The 27,625-nt window shown below is 39.1% G+C and overlaps 1 protein-coding gene across 9 annotated transcripts; it reads right to left on the bottom strand.

Moving 5' to 3' along the window:
• Positions 1 to 597: 597 nt before the first annotated feature.
• On the bottom strand, positions 598 to 25,916 carry LOC104590696 (nuclear pore complex protein NUP98A-like). Of its 9 annotated transcripts, none has more exons than XM_010249429.3 (13): positions 25,721 to 25,904; positions 25,462 to 25,517; positions 24,556 to 24,810; positions 23,437 to 24,027; positions 23,049 to 23,276; positions 22,296 to 22,942; positions 20,880 to 20,943; positions 20,740 to 20,800; positions 19,969 to 20,107; positions 19,472 to 19,585; positions 19,132 to 19,309; positions 11,677 to 11,739; positions 598 to 1,721 (listed from the first exon to the last, which is right to left on the bottom strand). In XM_010249429.3, exons 2-13 carry the CDS (start codon positions 25,478 to 25,480, stop codon positions 1,051 to 1,053), a joined length of 3,030 nt encoding a protein of 1,009 aa, XP_010247731.1. In that variant the 5' UTR covers positions 25,481 to 25,517; positions 25,721 to 25,904; the 3' UTR covers positions 598 to 1,050. The 9 variants fall into 9 exon arrangements, with proteins under 9 accessions (XP_010247731.1, XP_010247728.1, XP_010247727.1 ...); XM_010249426.3 differs by having other exon boundaries at positions 25,462 to 25,673; positions 25,754 to 25,904; XM_010249425.3 differs by having other exon boundaries at positions 25,462 to 25,897.
• Between the last annotated feature and the right edge of the window lie 1,709 nt (positions 25,917 to 27,625).

Genomic DNA, 27,625 nt, shown 5'->3' with positions numbered 1-27,625 from the left:
AGAGTCTAATTCAAACAATGTGACGTGTGCTTGAAAATGGTCGAGTGTGGAACCCAACGATGAACTCAAATGCTGACTAGGCATGCCATGTCACCATTTTTTAATTTTTTTAATTGATCTCAAATGGCCTAGACATCGTTACGATCGTCATCTACTTCTGCCTACGGTTGGCCTTTTCTACAAGATGTGGGGTAAAAATTGGCCCTTTAAAATCTTTAGAGGCAAAATTGACCATTTTGCAAAGTTCAAGGGTTATTAGAGTCGAAAAAGTGTAAAGTTGATACTTTAGACAATAAACCCTGGAATAAAACAAACCACCCCTTTATATTTTTTTTGCACTTATTAATTTGAATGTGACCCACGAACCGTTGACGGAGTTGAATGATTCAATGATTCAACAAATCGGGTCAGCAATTTTCTGACTTTTTCAACATTTTTTAGTAAAGAACGGTTCAAGACAACCGGACCCAGAACCATGACCATTTTCCAGTTCAAACTTCAAACAGTCCAACCGTCCAATCCGGTCTAGTTTTCAAAACAGTGACAACAACAAAACACACTCTATCGGAATATTTCTATTTTTTTGCAATTTTCTCATTTTTCAATAATAAATACTATGTTGATTCATAGATGAAAAAACAAAAACGGATGATACATAACCATCTTTAACTTAATCTCCCATTTTGTGTGTCCCAAGCAGTTCCCTCCCCATGTTAAAAATAAACAATACCAGAAGCTTGTTACCAATTTCAACATTTTTCTCCATCTACATCACAACTAGATTTCCGAGGGGGAGAGGGGCTGTGCAATAATTTAGACAAAGGAAAACGAAGCAAAAGCATGGGAAAAAAATTACCCACTAATTGCTACAAACTGCAAAAGTAAATTATAATAAGAAACAAAACAGAAAAAAGGATCACAACACCACATACGCCAAGATACAGCATTCAGAACACGTTTAGGTAATCCATCCCTTGGCTGGCTGCTGCTGCTATACAAAAACTTCTTCCCATAACCCACATCTTTAAAACACCACTTTGCTTTTACTGTCTAACAATCCGTCCCAGAAAGCACATCAAAGTCATCATCCTCATCTCCAAGCTTGTATTCGCTGAAGTGATTGACCCTGAACTTCCATTCCCCTTTGACAGGGTCATAGGACACAAACTCTGCTCCTTGGTCTTGGGCCTTCTTCACTAGCATCTCCTTGTACTTTCCTACTCTTGGCCCTTCCGTATACTGCTTTCCTGTCTTCTTGTCGAAGCATTTTATGTTGAGAAGAGTTACTTCAGCAGGTTTGTTAAGGCCTTGTCCAACTGGAGGCTTCTTGCTTTCGTCAAGATAAACAATCACCTCCCGATTGTTAAACTGGACAAGGGACTCAAGCTCAAGCCGTCTTACATCAGTCGCACCCATGAACTTGATGCTGCCATAGCCATGCCTTCCAACAACAAAATCTTTCACCCGGCGGCAGAACCCTGGCTCAGCCCTTTCCTTGGCTGCCAGCTCTTGGATTCGGGGTTCTGTGTAGTAATCAGAATGCCGGAGTTTCGGCATCAATGCCTCAATGTCAGCTCCATGCTCATATACAATTGCAGCCTCACCAGCTCTGTGCCCAGCAAGTGTAATATATGATTCCCCCTTTTCCGTGGAATTATCATGTAATCCATTTGGCTTCTGATTTATTTTGACCTTGACTGCTCCATTTTCAGCAAGATTCCCTGCATCAAGTTTAAAGGCACATAAGAATAAAGATAACACTAATAACCCAAGTTATTTAATAAGCAAAAAATTCCAAGTGGACGGAACATAAAACATTAGAAAGTATAACCATGTATGAGATGAACGTAATATAAGTGCACCAGTAAATACCTCAAAACTCATTAAACTACTTTTCCTCCCCCTAGTTCAATGATTAAAAGGTAAAAAGAATGAGGATGAATTCCCAATTGCAGTATTTCAAGCAAGTTGATCACAACTTAGGAAATAATCAAACGTATAGTAGTAGTAGTAGTAGTAGTAGTAGTAGTAGTAGTAGTAGAAGGGAAGGATGTGCAAGAGAAGATGTACAATAAAATCAGCCCAACCCAAAAGATCCAAAAGCCAAAATGAACCCCTCAAGGCCTCAACAATTACAGAGGCATTGGTCTATCACTATACAAAGAAATTCTTCCCACCCCAGCAGCTTTAGTCAGCCACACAATCCGACTCTCTGAATCCATCTAAAGGAATAAGACATGGATGAAGAGATTTATTATTCTCACTTACAGCACTACCAAACCTCCATAAGCATTCCTTCTAACTGTTCATCCATCTGATCACATTCCTAGAATCTGCTTCCACCACCACCAAAGAGAAACAGAGAGCAACAGCAGCCCTAAGGCCCACTAACAAAGCAAAGATCTCACCTTCAGCAGTATCAGAGATGCAAATAGGCCCACTGAAGGCACAGAACACATCTCCATTAGCCCTTGTAATCTGACCACCAATGCCTGCCTCACCCTGATTGGCTTCTGCAACCACTATCAAACTGGATGATGTAATCAGTAGGAGGCCCGGGAGCAAGACCAACTCTTATTGGCAAGAGCAAAGTAGGAGAGCTCAGAACCTGTATCAGATTTCTATCCAAATCACCAGCTGAAATGCCTCTAGGCATTTTGTTGTCTAACATCTATGAATTGATTGGGAAGAGGGTTCTCCCTTTCAGACCCTCTAAGGAGAAGTCTTGTTTACAAAGATTCTCTTATTATGTTCCTCCCAAATGCCCCACATTACAGCACGAACAACAGCCTTCCCAAAAGCAGTCCCCCTATTGCCTAATCTGCAACTAGGCCCATTGATTGATAAAATCACCAAAAGAATTAGGGGGACCCTATAAAAGCTGTTTCCACCAATGAGATCAAGGAGGAATTTCCAAATACAATGAGCTACCTCACAATTGATGAGGTCCAGCAGGAAAGCCAGCCCGGATGGCGCGACTCAGGCCCAACAGGCCCAAGTCTCAGCCCAGAGCACTACACGCATCACGCGTATGACACCGCCCATCAAATTTATGTATACGCGACATCCACGTCATGAAGAACAATTGTATTCTGTTAAGAGATCGTGCAGGACAATCAGAGTTTGGAAGTCTGTTAGCTGGCCATGCATTATATAGGCCTATTAGCGAGTGCACGAGGCAATGAAGAATTCCATTAACTTTTCTCCCTCTCTCTCCACTTTGCTCTTCCTTACCCGCAAGCCCATTTCAGGAGGGTGAGCTCCCTCAAACCAGCTCTCAGATAGTACAACCGAAGGTAAAGACCTATCAACTGGTATCAGAGCCCAGCTGTGATGCCAACTACCAGGTCTTCATCCGCAGAGAAAGAATCGACCTCATCAAAGGTGAAGTGCAGCAGACCACTAGTGAGTTGAGAGAAATTAAGGAGACCCTCTCCACTCTGGTAGGTCAGTTCGAACGGATGACATTGGCACCAAGACCCACGGAAGTTGAAAGATCCAGCAGCAGTGGCGTCAGGAGAGGTGGAGCGTTTCCGGTCAAGGCTGCCAAAATTGATTTTCCGCTCTACTTAGGTGATGACCCTGTTCCTTGGATCTGTCGGGCTGAACGCAACTTTGAATTTCATGAGACCCCAGCAGACCATAGAGTCTCCATTGCCACCATTCACATGGATGGTAAAGGCTATTATGTGGTACCAATGGTACCGTAAGACCCACCCACAAACCACATGGTTGGATTTGACCAAAGCCTTACGTGTGAGGTTTGGCCCTTCTGGTTATGATAATTTCAATGAGTCCCTCTCCCGGGTGAGACAAACGGGGATAGTGAGGGAATACCAGAATGAATTTGAACGGCTGGCCACCCAGGTTCACGGCTGGCCAAAGGCCGCTCTGGTGGGATGTTTTATAGGAGGCTTAAGTGATGACATCAGAGTCGAAGTAAATACCATGGCCACCTTGATGGCGGCAGTCATGGTTTCAAATGTCACGAAATGTCGCTAATGTCGCCCGACATATGTCAATGTCGAGGCTCACCGACATGAAAATGGATGGTAATATAAAAATTACATTATTTCCTATATTTCGGAAATGTTGACCAAATCGGTCCAAATAACCAAAAAAAAATACAGTTTTTCCTATTATGTCAACTAATGTACATTAATAATATAATATATATAAATTATTCCATTAATAATTTCTATTTAACATTTCAAATAAATTATTTATAAAAAAGAATTAACAAAATATAAAAACAAAAGAATAAATTATTTACTTTATAATATAAAACATAAAATATTTTTCAAGTAATAAAATATTAACTAGTTAGTATTTTTTAAAATATTTATTAAAATCAGAAAATGTTTATTAAATTTTATAATAAATCATATTCTACATTTAATATAGAAAATCAGAATAAATTTATTAAATTTTATATTAAATCATAATTTATTATAAGTTTAGTATTAAAAATCATAATAAATACATGAAGTTTTATAAGAAATCAGAATTTATCATAATCTTAATACTACAAAAAGGAGAATCAGTTTATTAAATTTATAATAAAACATAATGTATTATAACTTTAATATTTAAAAAAATCAGAATAAATGTATTTCTATTTACTAGTGTGAAATAAATGTATTAGAATTTATAATAAATCAGAATTAAAAATAAGAAAAGAAAATATAAAATAACCTTGTAAAAACATCAAAATGCATAATAAATCGGTAAATCGTCATTTACTAATTTGTTATTGATCTTAGTTTCTTAGCTTTATATAATGGTTGGGAATAAGATAATAGTTTAGAAATATGTATTAATGCTTCTTTTATCATTTTACAAAATATCATTGCATATTTCCACAATGTCTCTAAATTTTACAATATTTCCCCTCGACATTTCCGACATTTCGACATATGTCCTATATTTTGGTAAGCGACATTTCCATCGACATTGACATTTTAAACCTTGGCGGCGGTGGGACTAGCTAAGCTTCAGGAGGAGAGGTTGGACCAACTTAAGAAGTTGGGGAGGCCTATTAGGCCTTAAGCGGGCCTAGCCCAGAAAGGACCCTACCCCAAGACTGTGTCAAAATCTGGTCCTCTTCTTCCGACCCCAACCACAACCACCGTTAAACCGGTTCCCTTAGTTGTTCCACCCAACAAGAGAGTTGGAGCACTGACCCTCCCTTACCGGAAATTATCCTGGACGGAAATGCAGGCCTGTAGGGAGAAGGTCCTCTACTATAACTTTGACGAGAAATCCGTCCCAGGTCACAAATGCAAGGCCCAACATGTGTATCTATTACAAGTAGGAGAGGAGGATCTTGTATCACAAACCAGCGATCCCGGGGTTCAGAAAATGGAGGTGGTACCGGAGGTAGAATATTGTGTTATTTCCCTTCAGGCCCTGGCTAGTTATCAGGCCCCAAGAACCATGAGGGTGCAGGGGCAAATATCGGGGAAGAGAGTGGTTGTCTTGATTGATAGTGGGAGCTCCCTGAATTTCATTACTCCAAGCTTAGCCAAACAACTCGGGTTAGTGATAGAGCCCATATCACCATTTGCAGTTAACGTGGCCAATGGTCACCAAATCTCTCGTGAGGGGAGGTGTAGATTGGTCGAATTGAAGATTCAAGGATACAGCTTTAGAGTGGACCTACATCCGCTAGAGTTCACTGGGGCAAACGTTGTCTTGGGCATACAATGGTTACAGTTACTGGGCCCTGTGGTTTGTAATTGGGCTGACTTGACAATGCAATTCACCTATGAGGGAAGTTCCTACACATTAAAGGGGGCTAAGACTTAAGACCCAACCCATAACTGCTGACAGCTTAGAGGTTATACTTAAGAACTGCCAACATGGCTCTATTCCCTTACTGATGAGTATGGGCTCGATGCCCATTGGGCCTACGATCACTCCACCCTCAGAAGACACTGGCCCTTCCCCAGACCAGACCAAATAGCTCTAGCTACTGCTTCAAACCTACTCTGGTATCTTCCAAGAACCCACTTCATTGCCACCCCCTCGAGCCCATGACCACTAGATTCCCATCCAACCTGGAGCCCCACCTGCCAATGTTAGACCCTATCGCTACCCCCATTATCAGAGGGTAGAAGTGGAGTGTATGGTGACTGAACTGTTAGACTAGGGATTTATCCGGCCCAGCAACAGCCCATTCTCGTCACCGATTATTTTGGTGAGAAAGAAAGATGGTAACTAGAAATTCTATGTGGACTATAGAGCCTTGAACCGAATCACGGTTAAAGACCGATACCCAATACCACTGATTGAAGAACTATTTGATGAGTTGGGACAAGCTCAATACTTTTCCAAGATGGACCTGCAATCAGGCTTCCATCAGATCCGAGTCCACCCGGAGGATGTTCACAAAACTACATTTAGAACCTTAGACGGGCATTTTGAATTTCTAGTGATGCCCTTCGGGTTAACAAATGCACCTCCATATTCCAGAGACTCATGAATGGGATTTTCAAACCTTACCTGCGCCTATTTGTGCTCGTTTTCTTTGATGATATACTTGTTTACAGCCCAAGTTGGGCCTCCCATTTAGAACATTTGTAGTGTGTATTAGGCCTATTGTGCCAGCACCAATTGTTCGCTAAACCCTCAAAGTGCTCATTTGGGTAGACCCAAATCAGTTATTTGGGGCACATCATCTCTGGAGGACAGGTGCATATAGACCCAAAAAAGATAGACTGCATGATCACCTGGGCCAGGCCCAACTCTCCACGGGCCCCCAAGGGGTTCCTGGGGCTAACGGGGTATTACCACCGGTCCATCAAAGGGTATGGGGTCCTTGCCGCTCCTCTCATTCAATTGCTAAAGAAGCATTCCTTCGAGTGGGATCAAAAAGCCGAAGAAGCCTTTCAAGCACTCAAAAAGGCAGTAGTAACCACCCCACCTACTTTGGCCCTTCCTGATTTCAAACCTGGACTTTATAGTGGAGGCTGACGCTTCAGGTAAGGGAATAGGTGCAGTTCTAATGCAACAAGGCCGACCCCTTGGCCTATTTCAGTAAGGCTCTCTCTCCTCAAGCTCAGGCTAAATCTACTTACGAGAAGGAGATTATGGCAATCACTCTGGCGGTTCAAAAATGGAGAGCATACCTCCTAGGCCAAAGGTTTATTGTCAGGACAGACCACTGCAGCATCAAACACTTACTGGAACAACGAGTTTTAGGCCCTGACCAACATATGTGGGCCTACAAGTTAATGGGGTTCAACTTTGTCATTGAGTACAGGCCTGGGCCCTCTAATGCGATGGCGGATGCACTCTCCAGAGCCGATAACCTTCACGTGATGGCCTTGTCACGACTGAATTACCCTTTATCTGACCAACTGAGATAGGAGGCCCATGATGACCCACATCTGACTCAAATCCGGGCCCAAATCCTTGAGGCTTTTCATAGACTTCAGGGTACACAGTCAGGAATGGTACTCTCTTCTACAAAGGCCATATGGTGGTGCCAGAAGTGTCCAAGTATCATCAGGAATTACTTCGGCTATTCCATGACTCGGCCCAAGGAAGTCATTCTGGAGCTCTCCGCACCTATAAACACTTGGCAACCCATTATTATTGGAAGGGTATGAAACAAATGGTACAAGAATTTCTTGCCTGATATGCTACTTGCCAATAGCAAAAATATAGCACTTAGACTCCGGCAGGGTTATTGCAACCTCTACCCATAACAGAGGGAGTGTGGGAAGAAGTTACCATGGATTTTGTAATTGGGTTACCCACGTCCCAAGGGAAATCAGTGGTGTTAGTAGTGGTAGACCAACTAAGTATGCGCACTTTATAGGCCTCTCCCATCCTTACTCAGCAACCACAGTGGCCCAGGCCTACATCAAAGAAGTGGCCAAACTCCACGGAACGCCCCACTCTATTTTAACAAACCAGGATCCTCTCTTCATGAGTACTTTCTAGAAGGCCTATTTCACAGCTCAAGGAGTTAAGATGATGCACCCCACCAGTTACCATCCTCAGACGGATGGACAATCTAAAGTAGTCAACCATTGTTTGGAAACATACATGAGGTGCTTTGTGGTTGATAGACCCAAACAATGGGCCCAATGGCTACCATGGGCCGAATATTGGTATAATACCACGTTCCAGATCTCAATCGGAGTGACTCCATTCAAAGTGCTTTACGGATGTGATCCTCCATCCATCTTGCCTTATGAACTGGGCACATCACCTGTAGCCGAGGTTGAGGCACAATTACAGGAGAGAGATAGCACGCTTAAGCTCCTCAAATTCCATTTACAACAGGTCCAACAACATATACAGTTAGCCTATGATAAGAAGCATCAGGAATTAGAATTTTTTATTGGGGACTGGGTCTATCTAAAGCTCCAACCTTATAGATAGGCATCTCTTGCACAGAGGGCATCCCAGAAGTTATCGCCAAGATACTTCGACCCATTTCAGGTGGCAAAGCGAATTGGGGTTGTCGCCTACCGCCTCCACTTACCTACAGAATGCAAATTGCACCCTATCTTCCATGTCAGCCTTCTGAAGCCTTGCTTGGCTTCCACAAATGTTATCAACCCCACCCTTCCTCAATTCACAGAAACGGGAGAAGTACTATTCGAACCTCTGATGATTAAGGATCTTCGTTAGGTTCGAAATGGCAACAAAGTCTATAAACAGGCTCTAGTCATTTGGCATGGCCTACCTCAAGAAGATGCCACATGGGAGGATCATGATCAACTTCAGAAGCAGTTCCCCACCCTTGACCTTGAGGACAAGGTCATTCTTGAAGGAGGGAATGTTAGGTCCAGTAGGGAAGCCAGCCCAGATGGTGCGACTCAGGCCCAACAGGCCCAAGTCTCAGCCCAGAGCACTACACACATCACGTATATAATACCGCCCGTCAAATTTATGTATATGCAACATCCACGTCATGAAGAATAATTGTATTCTATCAAGAGATCGTGCAAGACGATCAGAGTTTGTTAGAAGTCTGTTAGCTGGCCATACATTATATAGGCCTATTAGCGAGTGCATGAGGCAATGAAGAATTCCATTAACCTCTCCCCCCCCCCCCCCCCCCCCCCCCCCCCGCTCTGCTCTTCCTTACCCACAAGCCCATTTCAGGAGGGTGAGCTCCCTCGAACCAGCTCTCAGGTAGTAGAACCGAAGGTAAGGACCTATCAAGCTACCTCACAATTGATGAGGAGGTGACTGCAAGATTCTCCTTCATGTACATTAGGCAAATATGAGGCACAAGATACCACTGCCCCTTTCTTTTCCTTGGCAATCTGCCATAAGTATGTATCCCACCACAAGTAGCCTCCCAAATAAAGGACATTCTGAGGGGGACCACAGAAAGCTAAACCTTCCTTTCAAAAAAGAAGAATTAGAAGAGCCCACCACCAATTTGAGGAAATAAGACTTAACGGAGAACACACCATGAAGAAAAGGGGGATCAAATATTAACTACCTTTTACTCTGTTTTTTTTTCTTTTGAGAAATCATCATCAATCTAAGCCTTGTCCGAACTATATGGGATTTGACTACATGAATCATGTTTTGTCGTTCCATTCTGTTAAGCGTCATATTCATTGCTAAATTATGGGCCCTTAAATCATTTCTCACTACTTCAACCCATGTCCTTTTTGGCCTGACCCTAACTCTTCTAAGTTCTAACCCTTCAACTTGTAACAGATCATACATCCCCTTACTGATGTTGTAGATGTTCTTCTCTGCAAGTTCCCAAACCTTCTTAATGTACTTTCGTTTTAGTGCTTATTGGAGCTACTCCTAGGTTCCTTTTAATAAGTTCATTTCTGATCCTATCCTTTTTAGTTTTTCCACTCATCCACCTCAACATTCGTATTTCTACCACACTTGTTTTTTTTTGTGAACACGTTTATTGACCCAACACTCTGCTCCATCAATATTGCTGGCTTTATAACCATTTCATAATATTTTCCTTCCACCCAAATGATATTCTCCTATGACAAAATCCTATATGCACCACTCCATTTTGCCCATCCCACTCTGATTATATATAGGCAACATCCTAAATTTCTCCCTTGTCATTTATTATCAAACTAATGTAACACAAGAGATCACATTGAAATATCTCTTCGTCTTCATTCCTAAGTAAACCCTATTTTCAACTTCTATAATTATTAAAACCTCTTGCTTTAAGGTATTAATCCATAAATCTTGCACTTAATCCTTCCTCCTAAATATATTAAGTCAATTCAACCATGACTACTGCAAATAATTAAGGGCTTTAGTGATGTCCAGTTGCAACTGGAAACTCTGATGTCTCTTCCACAAGTGTCCTAATATTTGATTATATACATCCTAATAGATGCCCTTAATTAGGTTCATATACTTATTTGGCACTACTTTTTTCTAAAAGACATCATATTATCTCTTTAGAAACTCTATCATATGCTTTCTCTAGATCAATGAATACCATGTAAAGAACCCTCTTTTCTTGAAACTTTTCTCCTATCCATTTTCTTAATAGAAAGATAAGCTTTCATGATTTATATCATCGGCAAAGTACAACACCACATTGATTTTTTGACATGCTCGTTTTATGCCGTAACCTCTTTCTACCGAAGTTCCATATTGTGGCTCATGCAATTTAATCCCGCAATAGGCCTTCCTCCTCCATACCCATTCAAACTTATATTTAGATACCATTAGGTCCTAATGCCCTTCCCTTCTTCATATCTTATTTAAAGTCTTCCTCCTCCATACCCATTCACCTCTTTGATCTTCCTCTTTGATGCATATAACATGATTTAAATCTCTGCTTTTTCTTTCTTTTATCTTTGCAAGTTTATAAATTCCATTTTTCTCCTTCTTTAGATTTAAATTTGACTTCACTCACTTTCTCTTTAAATTCTTTTTCATTTTTCAGTCACCAATTCCCAATTTTGTAGATTTTCAGTTTTGTTTATTCTTTTTTTGTACTACTTCCCATTTAAATGAGGTGAAGTAATGCTTATTAATGCTACTTCTAGATACAACTTTATCTAACAATTTTGGGTTATGGAGAGGCTCCATTTTACTTGTAAATTAAACTCCTTCCTTTTTAATAATTTTTCCATCAAATAGAAACAGCCAATACTTGCAATAAAAAATTGAATTTCTTGCTAATCCTTAGTGCTACTGATAGGGGAGTTTGCATAGGAATATTGTAAAAATAAATAAAAAGCTTACTCTTGTAGACTATATCTTCATTTATTCTATAACTATTTCCTTGCTTTTATAATTGTGTTGTATATACATCTTACCTTACATTGCATAAAATTAATCTAGTTATTTTATGTAAGTATCTTTGTGGTTGATTTTTCTGGAGATTCCAGGCATACTCTAGGATACTTCATCGGGGGCAAAAATGCCCAGATATCAAGCTAACACCTCTCAACCATCAACAACTAACTCCACATTCTCAGTTGATGCAGAAGTAAATTTTAAAAATAAAGTTTCTGTCCTCCCACTTTGCCATATCTTTACACCTTTAAACTCACCAAAACACGAACCAAAGAAGCAAATAAACAACTTAAAGACTCACTAACAGGAAAATAAACACAAAAGAGAACATTAAAAAAGAATAAATAAAAACAAGAGGTGAGATCTAAATATGGAGGAGCATAATAAAGCCAAGTGCTTAGTGCTTACTATCTTTATCCTGTGATATAAAGCCATTTGTGAAAGGAGCAGACACCTCTGCAGATGCTTTTCCTGAATGACAGGGTATCATGTCAAAAAGAAGAGGAAAGAAAGACAATCAGGTATGAACCTAAGAGTATCTCATCCTCTAAAGAAAATTGTTAATGGAAGTGCAAATATAGGCTGTCTGGTTGACCAGGAAACACAAGAATTTAGTTAAAATCTAGAAAGAATTTTCTGGCATTCTCTTATTAGAGTGCCTCTATTTGATCCTCACAAAATATAGGTCAGACAAACACTATTAATTCCATTGAATCATCTGACACTCAGCAGTTATTTCTTTCATCTAAAAATCTACTGAAAAAAAGTGATAGAAATAAAAAGGATAGTGACACTTCAGGGCCCAACTTTCACTTGTGACAGAGAGCTACCCTGTACTTTCAGATTCCAACACTTTACTCCCTCCATTAGCATTCCGTCAGGTAAGGGGTGAGAAGATTCACATGTGATATTATGTGCAGCTTTAAACATTTATAAAACCCTAAACTACTCTTTCCTTGTTTATGTGGCTAGACATTGTAATAAAAAGCATAAAAAAGGTGGTCATTGGATCCCCTCGTGTTGCCTTCTTAGTTGCTAGCCTGCTACCGCTAGATTGTGAGGGCTGAGTTTAACATGAATGAGGTGGCAGTGAGAGATTTTCGATTGGAAACCGAACAAGAGCAAGACTGTTAGGGGCAGTAACAGATCATGGCTTCATATTTGGTTTATTGATTTGAGCCTTTGAATAGGGTTGGTGTCCAACTGGTTATAGAAGGAAATGAGTGGTGGTTTAGCAGGGTCTCTTCCAACCACCAATAGTGGACAGAGTGGAGGTACCAGTGTAGGCTAGGTGCATGCATTAACCGAGCTTAAACATGGAATGAGCAGAGCCAATAACAGGTAGGTTTTGGCTTGTTTTCAATCTTTGAACAGAAGGGGAGGGGGTAGAAATGAAGGAAAAAGATGTAAGGGACCTGGATCTTTTATTGTTTGAAGGGATTAACTCGGATGCTTTGATTCTGGCTATAATGGAGATGTTTCCAGTTTTGGTTGACATCATGAATGAGGCTCTCTTTTGGAATGAAGGATGGAAGAGAAACCCGGTTCTGCTGGGATGATCATCGTTTTGGACAGGAGAGATGAGACTGTGTATTGAACATGGGTCTCCAATGGTGGCTGATGGTCTGGGGCTGCACAGATTTGGTTGAAGAAAACAGAGTAGAAGAAAAGAAGGAAACGGAAGCACTAACTCAATTCAGATAAAAAAACAAAGCTCTCCCAAGATAGACTGGGCTTTTCCAGCACAGGCTTGAAGAACTGAAGGAACAGCTACCTTGTTAATTCAAGCGTTCGGTATAGGCCCGTGCTTCAAAGAGAAGATAAGCATGTTGTTAGTCAAGCCCCATATAGCTTTAGTTCACAACAGGCCGTGGTAGAGGGAAGCTGGCAGTTAAAGAGATGGCATTTGTAACTTGATTCTTGTTAATGACTTGGGCTCTAATATGCAGTATGTGGCCATTCAAAGCAAGCTACCATTCAAGAATTTCTCAAGATGTCATCCTCCAAACTTATTTTTCTTACAGCTCCTTTTGTCAATTTGTTCCTCTCAATATTTGGACCATGTTAAGCCCCAAGTTTAAGGTTCAATTAACTGAAATTCAAACTGATTGAGCCACACTCGACACTCTATTTTGATAGGTCTTGGTTTTGTTGTCAAGTTATTTCACCACCTTAAAATGCAGGTAGCTGTTGATTGCCTTCCTGTATGATTTATCCAGCAAAGATTTCTGTAGGCATCATGTAAGTAACAAGAATTTAATACTCCAATGAGTCTACGTAACTCATTCAATCAATTGCTGTGATGTTTTAGGTATGGTAGATCTGTTAGAAGATGCTAGCCGATGAGTTACTGTAAATTCTAAATGGCTTTGTCTGGTAGTTTCAGCTAGATGGGATCCTGCTAGCCCCCAAGAAAGAACATTGAAGAGGCAAAATTGACTCATCATCCAGGTGTAACATTTCTTATACAATTTGTAAGATCAATTGATAAAAGTTACAGCAAATGATACTTGCTTGTTTGATTGCCTGTAACTGGTCCATACATTTCTTCAAAAAAACAGTAACTGGTGAAGAGAAAAGGATGAGAAGAAATTCATACATTACCTCTTCTTAAAAAAAGGATGAGAAATGGAGAAGAAACAGAAAGCTGGAAGGGGAAAGACGGGGAAGAGAAGAAAAAGAAGAGACAAGGAAGAGAAAGGAGCAGGGGGTGACTGGACTATGAACTGGTGGTAGTTACCTGCTATGGGTTCTGTTATAAGCTCTTGACAGAGAAAGCAGGAGGGAGGAAGGAAGCAAGGAAAAGGAAGGAGGCAGGAGGCGAACCAGCTCTCCTTCTCAACCATGTTAGTTTGGTTATGGAGCGAGTGGTGCAGATTTAGTGGTGGCAGCAGAGAGGAAGGGAAGAAGAGAAAAAAAGGAGTTGAGCCTGTGAACAAAGACCAGGCAAACCGAGTTTTGACTTTTGAGAGGGAGTGAAGTGTTGCAATATGAAAGTACAGTTTTCAGAAGGAACAGAGGGGAAGAATTGAGTTTACCTCAAATGGGCATTTTAGTAAATTTGCCCTTACCATCACATCCATTAACGAAGGAGCGGAGTGTTGGAATCTGAAAGTACAGGGTAGCCCTCTGTCGCAAATGAAAGTTTGTGCCCTTAAGTGTCACTACCCCCAAAGTACAGGTTAGTTCCCTGTAATTTACGTTTTCCCTTAAATTTTTCATGTTTTCCAAAAAGGCTGACAGAAAATCAGTGGTATTCACAAAACAACTGTTAAATATCATTTAGAGACCACCATTTCAACATTAAAATGGGTCCAGCAGTTCTAAGTATTAAAAAGATCTCAAATTTCTGACTTGTTCTTTGACAACTAATTGTCAGAAAACTCAGAATATTGTGTTTCTTTTCCTAAGTTTTTTTTCTCTTATCTTTTGAGGCATTTTCTTGAGTATCAAACATAGCCATAACTCCCAGGTAACAGAACTTATCATCAATTGGGAGCTTTATGTCACCCTCAACATTACCTCCACTATTTTGGAATGCCCAGACCAAAGCACACTTGCACTATAGTTGATAAAATCAGATCGGGGACTAATACCTGGGGTTGAAACCCACCTTCACCTACTAACCACTGGCCATGAAGCTTACTGATTAAATATAGCCCAAATTTTTCAAAGAACAATAGCACATACACCGATAACAGAATATACACCAGATTTAACCTCAACAACTACAAAGAAGATTTGTGAGATGACAGAAGAGAAACAACAATCGAGGATGTGAGAGAGAAACACAAGCAAGTTAAAGTGAGGCATTTGGTCCTGGAATTATGAACTAGCATTGATGCAATCAGAAACTTAAAGTTTTGAACCATCCCATTGAGGCAGTGCTGATGCATTCTTTGCATTAAATAGAATAAAGAAAGAAAACTTAGCAAATCAAAAACATGCTCACAACATACAAACTCATGTCAAATTTTCAGAAACAAAAGCATGACACGAGGCATTCCACTTGCTTGAAGCATGGGGCATAAGCCTCATAAGCACCAATTTATTTTTTTTAATGAGTAAGGATCCATTTATTTCATGCTATATATACATGCCTTGTATAATAAGAATGAATGGGAAGATATACTTCGGATGACTTTTGTTTGGTACTTGGTCGACTACCCTTTTATCTAACAAAAAATGGCGGTTCCTTGTATATCCTATTTTTTCTTTTTTATACTTTTAACCTACCAACATTAGCATTTTATCCAGTTCCAACCTTACTTCTTTTATCTTTTTCTTCTTTTCCACTCTTTTGATTGGTAATCTTTCATCATTTTATTTACAAAGTACACATTATCACAGCCTTGCACAAAATGGCAGGCTGGTCTTATTTGATCCAGTAAACAAAAAGATCTATGTTTGTTGGTTTCATGGTGAAGGTGAGCCCTATCCTTGCAAGGTGCCAGCTGGCTGGTTGGTAAGGTCTCCTGCTGGTTGTAGTGAAGTACTGATTTAATTTGACCTAGAAAACAAAAAGAACTGCATCTTCATGTTCAACCACTTACTTGAGCCTTGTTTCACTTGAGTATGATGAAGGTTTAGAGAATTTGAAGAGCTTAGTTGATAGAGAAGTGGAAATCAGAATGTCTATAGGCTTATTCTTTTTGGGAGGGGAAAGTATTGTTAGGAAAGCTTTGGAAGCCTTTGAAAGGAAGAGGAGAGAAGAAAATGCGAGGAGACTGGCAGACGCTCTTGAAGGAGAAAATTGGGACAAGGAAGGAAGCTGTGAAGAGATTGGAGAGATTGAAGAGTAATTGTGCTCCACTGCCACATTGTGTGAATGAGGTATAAGTGTCGCCTATTGAGCTTGCCTTTTGTATGTTTGTTTGTTTTAGAATGGGTTGGAGGCCTTGTAGGGCTTGTGGGGTGTTATCTTAACACCTGATTCGGTTGTATTCCTTTTCTGTTTTCCCTTTAATATAATATTTTCTTTTACTTATCAAAAAAATGATGATGGTTTAGATGGATAACAACAAGCTGGAAAAAAAAAAAAGTGATAAGGGAAAGGATGCAGGGATCATAGGTACGTAAAAATGGTAGACTATCTTATAAGAGCCTTTTGTCCGGGCCATTAATTAAAGGTTAATCATTGTTTTGCGTTATGGTGATGTGATCAAGTGCTTCAAGGAGACAAGGATGTTTTGTTTTGTAAAAAACCATTTTGCACAGAATCATTTTCCTTACTTAAATCAGTTCAAGTGCTTCAAAGATGTTTTGCTTTGTTTTGTAAAGAACCATTAGCATAGAATCATTTTGTTTGCTTAATCAGTTGCCTTCCTCTTGAAACGCAGTGATACCATTACAACAGATTTGCTCTTTTGTCAACCACAAACAATGCAGCTTTAATGTAATTTATCAGCTACCAAGGGGTGGACTTCCAATAGGTGGGATTCTCGGTTAAAGAAACTTGGAGTATGCCTATCCCGCTCAAAATTCAAACTTTCTGCTTGGAATTTTTTCTTGGTAAGGTAAATACTTGTGACATGCTGCAGTAAAGAATGTCTTTCGTTTGCCTCTCTCCTCATTGTCTGTTCAATTGGGCCTATGAATCATTTTTACCATAAATTCATAATTTTTAAGTGATGATAAATTTTACTATCACTTGTATTGGGCTCAATTGTAATGTTTTTTCTGATTTTTAACAATCTAAAGAGGTGAATCTCACACTTCCCTTTGGGTTCCATGTATTTATGCATATATTGACTTTATAATAAAATTGAAGTTACTCGTCAAAAAAAATGTCCCTCTTTCTAAATGAAATTTTAGTGGCAATCCTGCAGTCTAATTGGTCTTTGCTTATATTCCATCCTAGCATAATAGAAGAAGATTGCTATTACTGAGAACAGTTTGACATCACATGCTAGTTTTTTTGGTTGCCTAAAGCCAAAGTAGCCTATTCATAATGTAAAATGGCCTACAGGCTAGAGAAACTACAACTTCAACTTACAATAGCAATTTCTTCATTGAAGATTATTCCTGGATATAAATAAAAAATCTATGCATTCTTTATCCCTAGGAATGTCTTAATGGGACAAAAATTCCCATGTTACAACATGCAGATGATATGCTCCTTTTCTGCAATGCTTCAGAGGATCAATTTATAAAACTCAAATATCTACTGTTCTGGTTTGAGATTATTTCAGGTCTGAAGGTGAATTTAGCAAAAAGTGAAATAATAGCTGTGGGGGAAGTGCCTAATATTCAAGAATTGGCTGAGCTTTTGGGATGCAAAGTAGGTAGGCTGCCCTCAAATTACTTGGGTCTGCCCCTTGGAGCTAAATGTCCTTCTAAAGCTATTTGGGGCTCAGTTCTAAAAAGAATGGATCAAAAACTGTCAACTTGGAAGCCAAGACATCTCTCTAAAGGTAGAAAGGCCACACTAATCAAAAGTGTGTTAGCTAGTCTTCCAACTTACTTTATGACCTTTTTTCCCATCCCACCGGAGGTGGCAAAGGAAATGGAGAAAAAGACGAGAAACTTTCTTTGGAAAGGCTGGAAAGAGGCTCACAAGTATCATTTAGTGAGTTGGGAATAAAGCTGTTCAATATAGCTTTATTGGGAAGTTGGCTATGGAGATTCTCAACAGAACCAAATAATCTGTGGAGGAAAGTGATAGAGGATAAATATGGCCTAAGGAACAATGGGTGGGATGCTGGACCACCCCCTCAAACGTATGGATGTGGAGTGTGGAAAAGAATATGTAAGGCAGCTAGAAAGTTCTCCGACTGCATCAGATTTAAAGTGGGAGATGGAAGAAAAGTGAAATTCTGGTCAGACCACTGGATTGGTGGCAGGCCCCTAAAGGAGCTGTTTCCTGACTTATACGATGTGGCCTCAGATAAAGAAGCCTTAGTAGCAGACTCATTCAGACTTTAGGAGAATAGCATGTGTTGGTCTGCTTCTTTTAGAAGGAGCTTCAATGACTGGGAAATTCAGCAGGTTGCTGATCTTCTCTCTGTTACAAAGCCAGCAACCAAATCTCCATTCCCAAGATGCAAAATGCTGGAAAGGGACCAAAACTGGTGTCTTCACAGTTAAATCCTTCTATTATAAGCTAGTGGGGAGGACTGAAGATCCTTTTCCTAGTCGGGCCATTTGGGGGAATCTAGCTCCTTCAAAAATTAAGTTTTTTGTTTGGGTTGCAGCTTTCGAGAGATGCTTGTCTAAGGAAATGTTGATAAAAAAAGGAATGAGCATTCCAGATCTCAGGTGTTGTTTATGCAATGAGGAGGTGGAGTCTGATTGACATCTTTTCCTCTACTGTAAGTTTAGTTCTGCATTATGAAGCCACTTTTTGAAATCACTGAATTTGAACTGGTGCATGCCAGCACCAGTTAAAGCTCTTTTGGAAGAATGGCAGATTTCTGGACTTTCCAAAAAAGGGAGACTTTGCTGGGCTTCTGTTCCTCCAGCAGTGCTCTGGGCTGTGGTCAGAAAGAAACAGAAGGTTGTTTGATCAGACATCCACTTCTGAAGCCGAGGTCATCAATTCAGCCATAGATGCCATTAGGAGATGGTTGTCAATACATACTGAATTCAAAGATGTAACCTCTGATCATACTTTTTTTAGAGTGGACATTTTTTGAGGTCCTTTTTTGTACAGTTTCTCGTTGTACACAGTACCAGTTAATATAATCATACTTTACGTTCTTTCAAAAAAATGTCTTGATGAGATTATGTGAGATCAACGAGACCCTGAAAACACTAATATGCACAAATCACATTTTGAGCACTTCCCCCATTCATGATCAACACTGCATCATGTTTATCCAGTTCGGTGCAAAGACCCAAAAAAGAGAGGGAAAAAAAGATTACCATTTTCATGGACAGGGCCATTTGCTTCCTTGAGTAAAGACGATTTCTCAAGACTGGTTCTTGAGGGCCACTGGTCTGTCGACCGAATAACTAGTGCTCTTGGATTTTCTCTTGGGATAAAAAGAGCATCTGCCTTTGGTGTGCCAGACACTTCTTCATCATCACTAAAGAATGGAACCTGCATAAAACAGCAATTAAGCTTTTTTTCCAGTAAATGGCTTTCATATTGGAACCAGATCCCAGATATAGATAGACCCAAATTGGGATGAATCTGATGAGCTATATTACCAAAACAGTACCACAAAAAATTTCAACTAAGCTTCCTTAACCAAATTCTTACCTTTGGACCATCACTTTTTGGATGATATTTCCTTGCTGGCAACCGAATCCTTCTTTGGGACAAGTGTCGAGAAGTTAACGAGGAAACTCTAACTGGAGCAGGCTTGTCAGTAACCTGTTTGGGAATGATGCCAAGTTAAATGAATTAAGCAAAGTAATATCACATGAAAACAGCACATGCACATAAAGCTTATGCACCAGATCTACTTTTGCCTTTTTTTTTCTATATCCTTCTAAGTTTGTTAATAAAACTTTTTGATTACTCATCCAGAAAGAAGAAAAAAGAACTTGTGCAGTAAATCTACTAAATAGCAGCTAAGAAGACCCTTCCACATTGGTTCTAAACAGAATGTTGTGAAAGGCCCCAAAAAAAACAACCACAAATGCAACACATCAGGGACTAGTGAAACAAAAGCACATTTCCTAATAATAATATATTTTAGGATCAAACAAGCTCCTGTTACATAAAGACCAAGTTTTAGAGTAGGCAAGCTATACCGGCATGCTAGAAATTCCATATTGAATTGAGGGCGCAGACCCAGAGTGACCAATAGATATCTGAGGCATTGCAGGAAGAGTTCCAAAAGGATTGGCAACAGGTGCTGGTTGAACAACAGCAGTGCTCTGAGTTGCGGACCTGTTAAAGATATAAATATGAACAAATATGAATCATTAAATGAATAAAGAAAAAGAGAACCATGTAACATAATACAGAGAAACCGACATCAGTAGATCCTATCTTTAGCTAAGTGCTTTGCATTTTTCATTTCAGATATGAAGGATATCACTTGATTAGAAATACCGAAGGAAACAACTTTTCATGCACCACTAACACTATGGAGATGCGAGATGCATAATACAACTCAACCCAACAAAAAACATGTTGACCATCTACAACATCAGTAAGAAGAAATGACCTGTTGTAAGTTTGAAGGATCTAGAAGAGCTAGGGGCAGACCAAAAAGGAAATGGCTTGAACTAGTGAGAATCACTTGAGGGCATATAACAACAGATACGACACTGAAAAGAGCAGAAAGGCAGAACAGGATTTATGTAGCCAAACCCCATATGGAGGAACTAAGGATTCCACACAACCCACCTCTAACAATCCTGTTGCACAAGTTGAGGTGTAGGTTGGACACAACTCAACTGTATCAAACTAAAACCGATCCATTGGATGGCCCTAACTAACTAAACTGATACAAGTTTTTCAGTTGACAAAAATTAGAAAATGGTCAAGAGAGAGAGGAGAAAAGTGATAAAACATACGATTGTCCAAAGGTACTCTGACCAAAAATGTTTGACACACCACCAAAGCCACTTGAAGCTGCTGAAATAGAAAGAGTTGAAGCCATTAGTTAAAAATAAATAAATATGAAAGATGAAGAAACCATGGTATCTTAAAATACCTGTTTGTGCCTGGCCAAAGTTTCCGAAGGAAAATGCCCCAGTTGTCTGGGCAGGTTGTGCAGGCTGAAAAGGATTAGAAAGAAAAGACTAGAAATGAAGAACATATAAAACCAAAAAGTTACTAAATGAAAATGTAATGTAACCTAGAATGAGAATAAAACAATAACAAAACCTAACAGGGATTAAATAAAATGTAGGTGGAAAAGTAATTTGGTAATTTAAGAATAACCATCGAAAAGATTGTAAGAAGAATTTGTTGCCACATCATTAATATACAGTCTTGTGGCATTATTATATGGATTATGATTATCAAATGTTTGCTCGCATATTAAACTAGTTAGAACTGTATTAAAGGATCATAAATTAACAATGGATATGGCACTGAACAGAATGCAATGGCAGAATAAGATTCATGTAACTAACCCCATATAGTAGGGACAAGGTTAAGGCTTTTTGTTGGGAAGTGGGCCTCAGCAAAATCAACATTTGTTATATGCTCCAAAAAAGGAGACCCAATGGTGAGACTTTAACCCACTTACTAATCTCCTGATCTTCTGTGTCTAGATTTTGGGGGCACTTTTAGGGGTGTCAACAATATTCGAAAATCCGATTTCGAACTTGAGATTCGATATAATCGAATCAAATTCAGATAATTCAAATATCTAACCGGTCGAATTTGGATATCCTATTCATACCGAATAGCTAATCGGATTCGAATTCAGATATGACCTGATTCGATTCGATAAATATCCGAATTTGGCCGATTATTTAATTCTTATATATAATATATAAAATTTTTAAATGTTTTATATAATTTATATATATAATAATTAAATTATATAAATAATTTATATATTTATATACTTTATATAAATAAAATATTTATTTTATATATTTATTAATTACCTAAAATAATTAATTAGTCAAATTCGAATCAAATCGAATATTCGAATATTTAATCGGATTCGAATTCAAATATTAATTTTCAATATCCGTTGGATATTGAATCGAATTCAGATATCGAATTTTTTAATCGGATTCGAATTCGATCCATTTACACCCCTAGGCACTTTTGCTTTCTCTTTGGCTACGGATGGACTTCACCTCAGAATTCTGCTACCTGCTAGTATCGAATTTTTTAATCGGATTCGAATTTGATCCATTTACACCCCTAGGCAGTATTGACAACACTCAACAGTAACCCTCTCCATGGTGCACTAAGCCCCCAGATTGCATATATATAGCAAATTCAGTATGGTTTATGACAATCCAAAATTAACTCAGTAAGATGCAAACCGAGGTTTTCCCAACCATAACCAACCTCCCCATCCAGCCCCTTTCTCATATGCAACATCAAGATAAGAAATTTAAAGATGTTAAAAATAAACATGTTTATAATTGTCCAAGGGACTTACAGTTGTTTGACTGAAACCCAATGGAGTGCTTGTAGAAGGCATAGATGGGGTGCTTGAGAACAAGCTCCCTCCAAAACCAGTTGATGGTGTACTGAAGATGCTTGGCTGACCAAAGGAAGAAATTGTACTTTGTCCAAAAGTAGAGGTAGTCTGTCCAAAAGCAGAACTTGTCTGCCCAATTGAAGGTGTTGTAGACTGGAATAATGGAGATGACTGGGTATTGCCAAAAGTCAAGCCAGAACCAAATGTTGAAGTCGTTCCTGGAACAGAAGAAGACCCGAAAATTGAGGGTGATGACCCAAATGCAGATGTTGTTGATGCACCAAACAGAGATGGGGATGAAGTAGCTCCAAATGCAGGGGTTGATGGTGCACCAAATATAGATGTAGATAATGAAGCTGTTCCAAATGGGTTTGTTGTTGATGATGAGCCAAAGGGTGATGAGCTGAATGCAGTAGTAGATGAGGTACCAAAACCTGAAGAACCAAAACTCGTTTTTGGAGCAAATGGGTTAGAAGATGTTGAAGTGGAAAAGGGATTTGCAGAAGACTGTCCAAACGTAGGTGAAGCACCAAATGGACTTGGCTGTGAAGTAGGGGAACCAAAACCAATTGCACCTGTAGGCTGACCAGCAGGATTTGGCCCACCTGAAATGTCAAATATTTATGCAAATGCATAAAAATTAGAAATATACATATAATGAAAGTAAAAGCAGAATATCTCAAGGCATTCATATGACTACATAAGGCATACCTTTATCTCCCAACTGATAATCCTCCCACCTTAATTCTTCGTGGCTTTTATCTTTGTAGGTGGGCATAGCAGATATTGACTCCAGCTTTCCAGCGGGCTGAGTACCAGTGCCGCCATCCACCTCACCTGTTGGGGTGTAAGGTGTAACTCTGCTTCCCCCACGCTGAGCTCCAAAAGCTGACTGCCCGAATGCTGTGCCTCCAAATGTTGGTGTAGTTGTCTGGGCTCCTGTATGTAAATTTCAACAAAATATCAAAACCCAGGTATTTGTGGAACAAAAGACATTAAATATACCCACTAAATTTTTCCCTAAACCCCTTTGTAGTAGTATGCAAATCACCATTGGCATTCCAAACTGTAGAACCACCAATATAGGAAAAGCACTCACCAAAAGGAGAACTCTGAGCTCCGAAAGGGGATGTAGTTGCCCCAAATGGACTGCTACCAAAAGCAGAAGTTGATTGACCAAAGGCTGGACTTGAACCAAAACTAACGGAAGGAGTACCTGATGCACCAAAAGCAGGAGTACTTGAAGCACCAAAAGCAGGATTACTTGAAGCACCAAATACAGGAGAATTTGAAGCACCAAATGCGGGACTGCTGGAAGCACCAAATGCAGGAGTGCTGGAAGCACCGAATGCAGGGGTGCTTGAAGTCCCAAATGCTCCAGCAGAACCAAATGCCGGTGCACTAGATACACCAAATGCTGTGCCCGTACTGCCAAATGTTGGTGTTGTTGTGCTTCCAAAAGCTGGGGTAGTTGTGGCACCAAAGGCAGGGCTGCTTGTAGCACCGAAGGCAGGGGTACTTGTAGCACCAAAGGCAGGTTGACTTGATGCACCAAAAGGTGAAGAGGAACCAAATAAACTGCTGCCAAAAGCTGGTTGTGTTTGTTGAAATGCACTTCCAAATGGACTTGATAGAGTAGGAGTTGACCCAAATCCTCCAAATGCAGGCTTCTGCCCAAATATAGAAGACCCTATAAAAGAAGGAACAAGTAAAAGAATTGTCAGTCAAGAAAGGCTATTTAACAAATAAAGTACATAAATGGATAACAAATACACAAAATGACGACAAATAGTTCCTCCATTTGATGAATGTAGGTAAAGAGGTTCTATTCTGACAAAAATGAATATAAATATATGTTAGAAAAACAAAACCAAACTAATTTTTTAGAGGGTTTCATACACTCTTAGGGTTGGAAGTTAAACATTTATTTTATTTTATTTTATTTGTTGGGATACTGGTTTGGAGTGATGCCTTTTATTTACATTTATGCACAAACAAGTAAGATACCCGCATATGCTATTAATGTTTCATGTATTGAAAATAATGAAAATTGATATCGCAATATCCAAACTATCAAACAGTTCCTTGGCACAGTGCAGGACAGAGTAGAATCAGACCAATGATAAAGATAACAGGTTAAAAATGCTTGCTTTATTGTCAAAAAAATAACAATAACAATACACATTATGAAAGCTCAACAATATGTCACAAATCATACCAAATGTAGGCGTTGAATTTCCAAAAGCTGGTGACGATGAAGCACCAAATGTTGGTGTAGAACTTAGAGGTGAAGAAGATTGAGTTGCTCCAAATACACCAGTTGATGTGCCACCAAATATGGAACTCCCTGTCTGTGAACCAAATGGTGTGGTACTACCAAAGGGTTTGGGAGCAAAAGGATTGGTGTTAGAATTGCTGGTCTGCCCAAAAATTGATTGGGATCCAAAGGGGCTGCTGGAAGACTGCCCAAAAGCTGTTAAACGACAATGAATGAACACTCATCAATTATAGTAACAAAATCCGGAAACAACTTGAAAAAGAAAATTCTCCAAGAACAGAAACACACATGAGAAATAACACACCAAAAGAAAAATACACAAGTTGCAACCATATTTATGTAAAATCTAGAAACATCCTTTTGACGGTTCTTTTACTCAAAGATACCCACTCGACAGTTGGTTAAAAGTGAACTAAAGATTCAGGCATGCAGCAAGATTTGGAATGCATCCAAAATCCAAACTTCCAAAATAAATGGTGAAAGAACTGCTAAAATAGACATTTGCCACCGTGCAACATTGAAATTCATAATTACAACCAAATTTAAAGAGGTGAATCTAGAAACCAAAAAAAAAAAAAGAAAAGCGATTGGTGGAAGGCGAAAGATTGACGATGTGAGACGTCGCAACAAATAACAAATGCAACCAATATAAGAACAAAAATCATAAGAAACACTAAAATCCTTTCGATATTACTAGCTAAATTTCAAACCAATATATACAAGTACAGAGTGTGAGAGAGAGAGAGAGGCGCAAATATCATAAAAGAATTCAAGCAAACTTTCCAATAGACACAGAGGCTGAACCCGACAACAAAATGAATCGAAATGCAATAAATGATGACTTACGGTTACTCGAACCAAACATTTGGCTTCACGTTCTTCAATCCGAATCGACTTACTTTCTGCAATTCGGATATAAACAGAGAGAGAGAGAGAACATGAATCAGAGAAAGTAGAGTGATACGATACGAACTGAATCTTCCGATATTTATATGCGTTCCAAGCTTCCTTGATTCGATCGGTTAACGCGTGCTTAAATCCAACGCTAATTAGCCATCCTACATGAAAACGAAATTATTATATTTCGATCATTAGAGACTCGTACCTGTTCACGCGGTTCAGAGGCAGTGGATCGAACCGGTAAAGGGGAAGGTGCAGGGGTTTCTATTTCTGTTCTCTCATGGCCAGGGCAGTTGAAGAGACGAGAAAAAAAAAAAACAATGGGGATTCCACTTCCAGAGGGTTTAATGCAGGAAAGAAGAGGGGGAGGGAGGAAGAAAGGAGACGGTGAAACTTTTGGTAAGAAGAAGCCCTTCTTTTGTTTCTTCTTGGTATTAATATTATTTTTTCTTTTTTGGAGAAATATTTACGTATATGCTGGCTTTTTGTTTTTAGATAGGGGTATGGAAGACGTGCCAAATTGTTGATTTGATCAACGGCTCTGATCTATGGGCGAAGAATGTTGTATCAACAATCAACATGTGGTCAGTGACTTGGTTCACACATTCCCTTTATGGGTCTACCCGAATTGCATCTCGGCAAGACAATAATAATGTGTTGTTCTTGCCACGTGGAGGATGCTGGTTGAGTTAACCTTGCCACGTAAAATGGTAACTGTTAGCCCCTGATACCGTTTTGACCTTGTAGACACAAGAGCGATGTGCAAAATGGTTCGAAGCAACAACCATTGTTTTGTCAATGCGTAGTTTAGGCTCCATTTGGATCTACCCACAATAGTCCTACTCACGCCTCACTACATCTGTGTACATTAAGGTTGCCTTTGACTGGAGTGTAAATTTATTTGCCAACACAAGTGCATAAGAATGCAAATTTTTGTTTAATTTTATTTTTGGAGTTTATTTATTCTACTTCATGTCTTAATTTACTTCATTTGTATTCCAATCAAACAAAATAAGTTAAAATCTAAAACAAAAATAGGTCAAAATTTATATTCAAATCATTTGCACTGCTATTGTTTTGCATTAATACAAATTTATTTGCATTGCAACCAAACATAGGAACACTAGAGACTGGATTCTTGTGGGTAGGATATCTGAATTGCCATTTAAGACCGGATCTAATCTTAACAGCAAGCATTATAGTTATATATCAGGAACATCTTGTCAGGAAGGAAAATAGAGATGTTTTCAATACATGGCTGCTAAGGCTGTTGAGATAGGTTATTGAGCCTGATCAACAAGAGTGAAAATACAAAATATAATACAAAAGTTTTATATTTGCATGAAACATGTTTATATTTATACTCTTTCACCAGAGCCTTAAACTCAGTTTGGAAGGAGGAATTGGTTTTTCTAAGACAATTGGTATAACAAGCATGGAATTCATAATATATTAAATATATTATATATATATTTAATATAAATAATGATTTATACTATATATAATATATATTATAATTTATATAATATAAAATATTATGTAAGTCAAGTTTGGGTATAGCTTTTATCAAAATTTGAACGGGTCCGATTACAAGCTTGAGTCCTATAAAAGTCAAACACGAAAGCCTTCCTATAATGTGCAGGCTGGCTGCCTTGCAGGCCTTACTAGAAATGATCACCCCTACTAGGGCTACGACTATTGTTAAGAGTTGACGATATAGAGACTATAATTAATATAATGCTTTATAACTGAATAAGTAATGAAGATTAATTATAGTGTTGCTAACAAGGTAAGCTTAGCTTATTTAGAAATTAAATCAGGAGCAAAAAACCCTAACTTATTTTCCCTAGAAGGTAGCAACTATAAGTTATTCATTCAACAAGACAAAAGTCCCAAGTATGATCACCTAAAACTAAGGGATTTCAATTGATTGGGTTTGGATCAGATTAGCAATTCTTGAGTGATCGTTAAGTTGGACAAGAATGCCACGTGGTGATCTCTGTGCTTCTTTTTCAGGTCACACCAATGTCACACATAACAAAAGAGTACAAGTAAGAAGGAGTGTTCTACACAGGCAAGGAAGCAGATTCCGCCGGGGAAGAGGGAACCT

This window comes from Nelumbo nucifera, chromosome 4 (assembly GCF_055504915.1).
Source record: "Nelumbo nucifera cultivar China Antique chromosome 4, China Antique-T2T, whole genome shotgun sequence".
Taxonomy (NCBI): domain Eukaryota; kingdom Viridiplantae; phylum Streptophyta; class Magnoliopsida; order Proteales; family Nelumbonaceae; genus Nelumbo; species Nelumbo nucifera.
This window is presented reverse-complemented; position numbering and strand designations above follow the sequence as displayed.

Bases quoted from the DNA above. Each gene is read 5' to 3' on its own strand.
- LOC104590696 (XM_010249429.3), bottom strand. The intron at 22,943-23,048 runs GTATGCCTTATG...TTGACATTTCAG, and splicing joins TTATCAGTTGGGAGATAAAG to GTGGGCCAAATCCTGCTGGT. The intron at 20,108-20,739 runs GTATGTTTTATC...TATCTTTAACAG, and splicing joins CAGAGTACCTTTGGACAATC to GTCCGCAACTCAGAGCACTG.